We start from the raw sequence: 10875 nt of genomic DNA on the forward strand, positions 1-10875 counted from the left end.
CAATCGTTAAAAGTATACAACTGAATGAAAATAATGATCCATAAAATGACAACTGATGTAACTGTAAAATGAAAACTGATGTAACTGTAAAATGAAAATTGATGTAACTGTAAAATGAAAACTTATGTTACTGTAAAATGAAAAATGATATAACTGTAAAATGAAAAGATGATGTAACTGTGTGAAATGAAAACTGATCAACAAAAACTGATGAAACTGAAAACTGATAAAAAACAACAACAACAAAAACAACAACAACAACAATCAAACTGATACCTGAGGATAACATCTGAAGGTCCATGTAACCTGGAAGAAGAAAACAATAAATAAAGAAAACAATATTATAAATAAATTATGAAATTTTTTTACAAACTTAAGACAAATTAATGATTATTATATATATTGGTATGTGTTGACATTGACGTTATATTTTAATATGTTTTACCTTACAATATCATATGTTTAATTATTTATAGAAAATTCATTATTGTAAGGTATATTTAATATTGTACTTTGTACAGTATCACAAATATATAAAACATATTTATGTTGATTTAAAAAGTAGTAATTTACAATAATAGTAATATTTATAATCTTACCACAGTTAAGAATTGGGACAATTCTTTTGAAATGTGGGTGTAGTGCTAGGCTGTTCTCCACCCACTCCGTTTCATTGGCCACGCTGATACGATATTAATTAAGTAAATTCAGCGATAACATTAAACATAACATTATTGTCTCATCTATAAATTAACATCTATATCCTGTCATGATTGATTGCTTTTATGTTCTTATATATGTCATTTTTCTTCAAAATCAAGTATTATCTGCAATAAGACCGCCATTTTGTCAACTATTAATATATCATGACGTCACTATAAGCCAAGTTTTACGGAAAATCTTACTTTTATTTTGACGTCATGTAAACAAAGGAATAATATAAATAGCTCGAATTTTAATTTAACAGTGTCATAACTGAATTTAAGATTATTGAAAAGATAACTGAAAGTGATAATGAAATGATTGCAGATAAAAATTGAAGAAAGCATGAATAACATTGATAGAAAATTAGAGATAATGAATTAAAGGTATGTTAAGAAATATTTATACTGTTTGTACATGTATTTGCTAATAATTAGAGTAAAACCAATTAAAAGAAATATTTCATGTTACACATTTGTTGAGAATATTTTACAATCCTGACTCGGAAGCGGCCTGACAATATTATGTGGAACAAAGCCTAATATAAGGTCAAAATAACAATAAATATTATGGAAATTTGTCCTTGTATGATGCCAGTCTGTCATTATAAGATGTGAAGATATGGAATAATTTTTAATTACAGCCAACAATATGATGTCAATGTCTCCTTATAACATGTCAATCTATCGATATACGGTGTGCATTTTCAGTATATTATGGGAAACCATCCTTATTTAGAGTTCAAATTTGTATATTATGCCGAATCATCGTTATATAGCTAGTCAACTTATTAATGTATAATGTCGATGTGTCATTATATGATGCCAATCTTTCATTATACGATGTGCATTAATGAATATATTATTTGTATCCATCTTTATATAGAGTCATGATAACAGTATATTATGTGAGTCTGTCCATATATGATGCCAGTCTTTCGTTATACGATGAGCATTTATGAATATTTTATGTGGAAATATTCTTATATATAAATGCACATCGTTACGTATAATGATAGGTCGACATCATACGAGTATAAAGGCACATTGAAATCATATATTGTTTAGTTTTTAAACAATGATGCTTCCGTGTAATATATTTATAAGTGCACATTGTATAAAGAAAGAGAGACACAAGAACGTTCATTTTTAAAATCTTAAAGCAGTCAAGGCTTAAAGCTTCCAAGGGATCACTTTGTTTTCAGTTTTTTTTCCATAACAAAATGCGAGTATGCAAAAACATCGCAGTCCTAAGTCGAACAAAAGGAACACATAATGTAAAGTATAAATATGTTTACCTATTCTTATCATGAAGCGTCTTTTGGTCGCAATTGATTGAAACACATCATATGGTTAAGGTATGACCAGCCAAACGGGCACTATAAGGACCTGAACAATCAACACAAGCAGAATAATTGTTTCTGCTCAAAGTTGATGAAATATGTATCAAAATGTTTCCTTACCCAATCCATTTTAAACACGTGTTTGACAATTCTCCAACTTAGAGAGCATAATCAAGAAAATCCCTAAAATGCACCAAAATAAGGTGCTGTTTTTAAAGTTTCCCAAAATTTTATTAAAATAGTATATTGCTTGATCTTGTAAAATATTAATTACTTTTACGGTGACGGTTCTTCTTCATTAGACTCTGAAAATATCATGTACCATATTTGTTATATACATTTAATTTATAAAGCCAATAAATAACTTTATAAATTATCAAATTAGAAGTAAACACTTTTTCCCAAAAGGAATATGAGAGGTACGCGGCCGTAAGCTCAATGCAGTAAACAGTGGTTCTAGCCTATTTAAATATGCTTGAAAGCGGATGTAATACATTACGATTGTCATTTTCAAAAATCCCGCTTTAGATATGATAGTTATAAAATGATACCTACGTCAGACCCTAATTCGTTAGAAATATTTGCTTACCTACAGTCTAAAACTCAAAATCAAATAAAACCAATTGTGAAAAGCTAGAGCGAATGAAATAGATAGAATGAAACATTTTAAAACATTAAGACATTTAGATACTGTAACAACTTATGGAGGGTTCTTTCGTTTTCTTTTCCTTTCTTGTTATACGCGTCATTGAAAAGGAAAAGAAAAAAATGGATAAAGGTGAATGTATAAAAGCATTTAGAATGGTTGTTGTTAAAATGTTTGTAAAAACTCATTCCTTGTCAAACGTAAGTCTCGTCTGTTGAAGAAAGTAATGATCTGAACACAATTTAATTAATCAAAGAAGTAACATATTTCACAATTATGCACTGTCACTGTCATGCACTTATAATTGGTAAGGGCACAAAGACATTTATGGGAAGTATCTTTACTCCCCTTGTATTGACTTATATTAAAGCAAGCTAACGTTTATATCAAAACATTTTTAATCCATCCTTACTAAATAGCACGCCATAATATCACTGACAGAATATCCGTTTAAGAAAGAATTAAGTAAATGGAAATTTATGTCTCATTTTATCTAAAATGCTTAAGACATTAGTTTACAGTTAACAGTGGATATGATCATGCATTGTCCGTTTTCTTTGCTTTAATTACGACGTTGCCATTCCCAAAAAAATAATCACATTCAGAAGTGACAAATTATACTTGTGCAAAGGGCAGTCAAGTCAACCATATAGCTTATTTTCGTCCAAGTAATAAGATCGCCTTCGTCCATTTTAAGCTCGTGAATAGTTTCCTTTTCAGTGTATCCAGATTTATTTTCCAGTATTTCCTTACTTTTGTTTGAATTGGTCTCAATTACTGGCTCAATTTCACCGTTTTCGACTCGTTGATTTTTGCGGCAGGTACAGGTTAAAACTCGATACACAACCTTGAGCCACGCAGGGACAAGATAACTGTTGTCCCTGCTATACAAACGCATGTTAAGGATGGTGACAAATACTATCATTGCGCTTATAAAAAAGTCTATCATTAACTTGTAAGAAATAAGCGGTACTGACTGGGAAGTTTGGGGCAATAATTTATTGACAATGGTCATGTACACAGCAATAGCGAGAAGTGTTGTGATACAGTATCCAATACGTTCTCCCGATTCTGGCACGAGAAGAAACACGAGAACATTTAACATGCTCAGAATTAATATTGGCATTATAATGTTTATCACAGCAAACGTTGCATCTCTTTTCAAATTTATAGTGAACGTTATTTCAGACTCATTTCCAGATGATGTTAGCTTCGCGTTAACTTTTGATCCGGTGACAGCCCATAAGGTGTGAGGAGTATAAACATTAAAATAGACGTACGGCGATTCAGCTTGAAGATTCACTTCATGGCTCTTGTAACCTAAGGAAGTAAAACTGGTGTCGCAACTCTGAGTGTCGAACGGAAAGTTTTTAGCGTTAACACTACACGTGCTTTCAATGAGACCCCCAGGCATCCATTCCATTTGACCAAATTGGTCACCACGAATTATGTCAGATGATTTTCCTAATGTTGACCCTTTTGAAGAAGGACTCGACAATGTCAGTTCAGGTACCCATACATCATTGAACGACACTGTAATCTGTTCGATGCCACCATTGACACTTGGGTCCCATTGTAACTTTTCATCTGTCCATGAAAGTACCAACGCTGCGACAAAGGAAAACTTTTCATTCACTTCATCAAAATCCCTAATTGACTTAACTGACATATCTATTTTAACTTCAATTGCCGTGTTTTGGTTCGTTATTGGTCGCACATTTTTGTTATAACCAGTGAATAATGACGTATGTAGAGTTTCCATTTCCGTTATTGTAGCAGCGTTGATTAGTACTATTACAAAATGTAATATTATCAAGAAACTTAGTGTCCCCAACATAATAGTTTTTCCCTTGACCGCAATTTTTTAGTAACTTTTTTTAAAATTATTTAATAACTTTGCCAAAAAATAAAAGCTAATTTCAACTTTTAATTTGCCCTGATTTTCATTTAATAACTCCACTGTTACAGAAATGATTAGACGTAGTATAATTTATGGCTATGGCTAATGGTCATTTATTTGAATAACGGTCAGAGTTCATATAGGTTTAATTCTTCGCGTGATTTAAAGAGACGCAATTACTCGTTTTATTTGTTAGATTCAGGTTTAAAGAGATCAGGTTCAAATAAGGGTTAAAATAATTTTTTTGATTTCAATCGAAAGATTTTATTGATCTTTAGCAGCTTTTTAAACATGCAGTTGCATAATTATAATAAAGGAATCAAATATTTCTGATAGGCAACAACAATTGATTTATCACAGACGGGTTGTAAGAATTTTAAAATACCATGGAGATTTTTACTGATTAACCTGTATAGTCAAACATCTAAGTAAAGTCCAAAAGGAAGACAAAACATCGTCTTTACTATTAATTGATGAATGATTGTCAAAGTGTGATCTTTATTTACAGTGTTTATTCGGAAGTCTGTTTTAAGTTATTCGTTTCATAAAACATTTGGTCAGATACGATGAAGTATCATAGAAAATTTAAGGTAACGTCATAAATGAATATCGATATTTGTCTATTTATAATACACATCGCATTTTCACGAACTCTTCCGTCGAATATCGGATAATGACCTCGGACACCAATCGCATCTTCTCGGCCCTTTCTGGCAAACTTCGCATTATGAAGGATTGTCGATGTGAAAAATACTAACATGATTTGTTTTTGTGTTATTTGCGGATAAAATGTAGAAAATAACCAGATGTGTTTTTATTTAGTTTTTTTACAGTGATATGGAATATAAAATCAGGGGTATCTTTATCTGCAATAAAATGCATAGCTGTCATGGCTCATTGGCGCGGTTTGGAACTGTTATTTTAAAGTGTAAAAATATAAAAATACTATCAGTGCTCTTATAAACAAAAAAACTGGAAACAAAGTGATCCCTCGGAAGCATTAGTCAAAACAAAATTACATGGAAAATGCAGACTCGGTTTGATTGAGTCTTTACTTGGGGATAATGAATAGGTGCAACAATGAATAAGTGAATAAGTTTATCATTAACTTGTAAGACATAAGCGGTACTGGGCAACAATTCGTTGACAATAGTTATGTACAAGGCGATGGCAAAGAGCGTTATGACCCAAAACCCAATATGTTCTCCCAATTCTAGTACCAGAAGGGACACATGAACATTTCACATAATGACATTACAATATCACATCACAAATTGCACCCCTTTTCAACTTTATTGTGAACGTTATGTTACAGGAACTTAAATCGCTATAGATCAGATAAATAAAATCCTGAAACAGTATGTTGACTTGTATTTAATTATTTTTCCCTTAAATATTCTACCACTTGCCCCTCACCGCTGTAGGCTCGAATGCCGATATGGCATTTGATTTCTTTCATTAAGGAAGCTATCCAGCTAGCTTACGGAACCTGAAATGAGCACGGAAGGACACCTGAGGTCTTCCTACACCAGTAAAGCTTGAACGTCGCCATATGACCAATACTGTAGTCTGAACTATAATGTATTATGTGTAGGATGCCGTTGCAGGTATATATTTCTAACTAACGCTAAATATTTGACTGTATCGACAAACAGAATCGATGAGACTACCATGTAATCATTGAATTGTAAATTAGATTGGAAAATACATTTAAATATTTACAAAATATGTATTGCTTTATAAATATACATTTTCCAGATACTTTTATAGCATCGTGTTTGATATACATGTTTCAACAATATACGTTTGTACGTTTTTATGAAAATCTTTTTTGTAACTGAAACTTTTGAAGATGTTTTTCCTTTAGTCCTTGTGTAAACTGCATTCGTCGCCATATTTAATGTTTACATTTCAAATATCGATGAGACAACCATGTGGTCATTGAACTGTATATTTTATTTGGAAATACATTTTAAAATTAAAATATATATATATTGTTCTTAATATATTTTCCAATAAATGCCCATCGTCAGCCCAGGTTATAACCCTAAATCATCAGCTGACGCACTTATAAACCATATTTACAGAATCATATTTATGGAAACCCATACTGTAACAATTGGCGCCCAAATCGCCTCACACATTATGGGCTGTCACAGGATCAAATTTGTGAACAACGGCCATCCAAAGAGATCAATTATTGTCTGTTAATCTACAATTGGCCTTTATTTGGATGTTACTTTGTTCTATTTGATCAATCTATTTTGTCGAAATCTGGGAAAACTTTACTTGAATGTGTTCTTTAATGCAAGTTTGTCGGTAATTTTAGTTAATCGTTTATTAAAATATGTGGTCAGGAACGAGAAAAATATCACATGAAAAAATAAAACTTGAGGGAACAAGTTTGCTTCTTTAAAAAGAATAATGCGAGAGGTCTTTTTTGCTGCTGTAGCAGATTTGTTTAATTTGAAAATATTTGGGGATATTTTTGCATAAACATAATGAATGGTTATAAATTACAATTATTTAGCAAAATAGAATTTATTATATATATTTATTAAAGTATCATACTGAAAGTTTGTTTTACACTTCATTTTTTAAAAAAATGTTTTGAATGATTATATGCGGAAGAAATGCGGAATAAACAGTATATAAAGCTGCATGCCTCCAACCACATTATTTGAGGAAAATCTTGAGTAAATTTTGTGCCAATGGCGCCAAAAAATCTCCGTTGCATTATTTAGTAATACCGATTCAAAGGCGCATCACTATTTTGGTTCATAGTTCACTCGGTCATATAATAGTGCATGGTGATATTGTACCTGTAATGTTCACTGTTACTATTCATCGGAACATGAAATAGTAAAACGCTTTTCAGAAAACAATACGGTAATCGATTTATACAATATAAAAGATTAAAACGGAATTAAACATCCACGAAACGTAAATGATATTTTCCGATTTTTCTATGTACCGATTCGTTAATTTCGATGTTAATTTTTCGTTTAAGTTAAGTGGTAATTTGAAACGGAACATGCGCGAATCAATTTTTGTAGACTGCTCCTAATGATTTTACGCTTTAAATGAGATTCGTTCACTACAATCGGATACTCAAAAATGGATGCTGCCAGCAATCAGTCTGAATACTGTGGAGAGGTCTGATGACCTCTCCAATTATTGAATATCGATATTTGTCTATTGTAATATTATGCAACAAAGGGCAACTAAGGTTGTATTTATCTACAATTTGCGCTTTCTAGAAAATAACCAGATGGTTTTCTTCTCTATAACGATATCGGATATAAAATGAGAGATATCTATGTCTTCGATAAAATTCATATATCTGTAAAAGATGTGAGTTAGGGCGCTTGACATTTCTTTTTCAAACAGGAGGCAGAGTGTTGGAACTTTTGGCCTTTATCTCTACAGAAAAAATAGGTTTTTCTAATTTAAAACATAAATGATAAACGTGTCTTTACCATCAAAAATGGTGCATAATGATAATAAAACAAGTGTAGAACACATTCAAATGTTTCTTTTGTTAAAAAAACATCACTGTAGATCTTATAAGAGGACTTCTGCTAGAGTTTATACATTTGTATATGTGGTTATTCGCAATGTGGTTGACATGCTAAAGATGAAACCGTAGATAACTGCATTCTGGGTGTCACATTGTCAACTTTTGCCGTTTAATGCATTTCTTAAGGGATTCCGTTTCCTCTTTTTATAGCCAGACTAGAACGCATAGCTGGAAGCATGAATTTGAAATAAAAAAAAAGACTGAATGAGCCCTCAAGAATTCCACATCTAATTGATTGAAAAAAGTCATTGCTACAAAAAGAATGAACTGTACTTAACTACTTAAAAGAATATGACAACCATGAACATGTACAAATTATTATTTGCTTTACTATTCGATTTAAACGAAAAATTGCCCGAATCTTTCTGCGATTGAAAATGTTTTCATATACATCGATACTGTTGACATCTGTCCAATGCCCTCGGTAACCGAAGCTATTTACCTTATGTCAGAATCAGTTGGTTCCGACGATGCTGGCCGAAGGACTAGAATAAGAAAAAATCGCTTAATAATTTGATAATCACAAGCTCTCTGTAAAATATTCATCAACGTGAATTTGCTAATGTATATTTCATCACAATACCCGCTGTGCAACATAATATTAGCACGTTGCTAAGTATGCTGCGATATTCAGTAAAACTTTAAAACTTAAGGATGATCGTAAAAGATCTGTTTACATCTACGAGGTTGTCATTCCAATAAATATGATCATATTGATCACTGAGAAAAGCAAACAAGTAAAAAGAGCAATCCAGTCGATCATGTAACTTATTCTTTTCCATGTTATAAGACCATCGTCCTTCTCTGAATGTTCAAGGTCGTTGGAGATTTTATTTTCTTTATGTTTAGATGGATTTTCCTGCATTGCACTTCTTTCATTTAAATTGTTTTCACTTTCTGCTTTGATTCCCGCGGTGTCGTCTGGATAAATTTTTCTGCCGGTACAAAATAAAAATCTGTATACGAATTTTAGCAGCTTTGGTACACTATTATTATCGTCTTTACTATATAGTCGCATGTTTACGATGGTAACAAAAACTATCATCGCGCTTGTGAGCAAATCAATCATCAACTTGTAGGAAATAAGCGGTACTGGCTGTGAAGTCTGGGGCAGAAAGTCATTGACAATGGTCATGTAAACAGCAATTGCGAGAAGTGTCGTAATGCAGTACCCTATACGTTCTCCCGCTTCTGGCACCAAAATAAATACAAGAACATTTAATAAGCTTAGTACAGATATGGGCATTATTATGTTAATCACCGCGAAAGTTGCATCCCTTTTCAAGTGTAAAGTGAATGTTATTTCAACCTCATGATCAGATCCTAAAAGCGTCGTTTTTACTTCTGATCCAGTGACATCCCATAATGCATGAGGAGAATATACATTAAACATAACGTATGGAACTCCAGCTACAAGATTTACTTCATTGCTCTTGTACCCAAGGGACACAAATTTAGTATCGCAACTCTGAGTATCAAAGGGAAATTTCTTAGCGTTAACGTTGCACGTGCTTTCAATGAGACCCGCTGGCATCCACTCAATTTCACCCCAATCATTAACACGGATTCTGTCTGATGGTTTCCCTATTGTTGTTCCTGTTGAAGAAAGACTAGACAAAGTCAGTTCTGGTACCCATACGTCATCGTAAGATACTGTTATTTGCTCGATTCCACCATTTAGCTTTTTGTCCCAACGTAACTTTTCATCCATCCAGTGAAGTTGCAAGGCTGCAACAAAAGAAAACTTTTCATGCACTTCGTCGAATTCTTTTATAGACTTTATATACATAAATACTTTTACGTCTATGGTCAAGCTTTGATCCGTTATTGGACGCACATTTTTGTTATAGCCAGTGAATAACGACATATGAAGATTCTCCATTTCTGTGATATTAGCTGCGTTTATAAGCGATATAACTAAATATAATACTATCAAGTATCTGAAGGCTTGGAAAACACCAGTATATCCTTCAAAAGCCATTCTGGTAATATTTGTAAATAATGTATCTAAACCAAAATAAGTTCGTGTTTAAAATCTCTTTTTTCTCACAATAGCGCTATAGTTGCTGAAGATGGATCTCTATTTAAACGTAAAGTAATTTCATTGTATTTTATTGATATCTTCAAGTGAGGCTTAATGATTTATTTCCCGATGGTGTCGAATGATGAATTGTTTTTAAAAATCTAACTTAACAAATGTCATTCATCCGTATTAATACGTCAATGGCATAAAAAAGTCGTTATTGATTTTAGCTGTAAGAGTAAACGATGAGGTTAAACCCCATTGTATAGAAACCAACATTTTTATCTTTGATTTTTTTTTCTCTTTTTCATCTGTATTATGTTTACTAATTATACCGTTCATAATATATTAATGGCAAATCTATTATTTTTGGTCATGTTTTGGTTTTCATTATGCTCAATAGACGTAACAGCCTTTCATGTTGGACTTAAACATTAATCAGACTAATCGCACTAATTTAAAACAAAATTTATGATCTATAGAATGTCAAATCCGCATACACTGGAGATTGCAATATGTCAATTTGTAGCACAATGTAAACATAGAGTAAAAATACATTAATAGAAAGATGACGAATGAAATTTACATACTTTGTCGGAAATATTTTTGACAGGCTTCAAGCATGGAACCGTCAACGATTTAACATAAAGGAATGTAAACAATGCTATACATTAACCACATC

General features: G+C 32.1%; 2 protein-coding genes across 2 annotated transcripts; both read right to left on the reverse strand.

The window, feature by feature from the left end:
- Positions 1-3291: 3291 nt before the first annotated feature.
- Positions 3292-4452, reverse strand: LOC132758546 (acetylcholine receptor subunit beta-like). The gene has a single exon (XM_060750222.1). It carries the CDS (start codon positions 4450-4452, stop codon positions 3292-3294), a length of 1161 nt encoding a protein of 386 aa, XP_060606205.1.
- A 4397-nt stretch (positions 4453-8849) lies between these two features.
- LOC132758547 (neuronal acetylcholine receptor subunit alpha-6-like) lies at positions 8850-10151 on the reverse strand. Its single transcript, XM_060750223.1, has one exon. It carries the CDS (start codon positions 10149-10151, stop codon positions 8850-8852), a length of 1302 nt encoding a protein of 433 aa, XP_060606206.1.
- Positions 10152-10875: the final 724 nt, after the last annotated feature.

Source organism: Ruditapes philippinarum, unplaced genomic scaffold, assembly GCF_026571515.1.
Source record: "Ruditapes philippinarum isolate M1 unplaced genomic scaffold, ASM2657151v2 ctg199_1_1_1_1, whole genome shotgun sequence".
In the NCBI taxonomy this organism is placed as follows: Eukaryota; Metazoa; Mollusca; class Bivalvia; order Venerida; family Veneridae; genus Ruditapes; species Ruditapes philippinarum.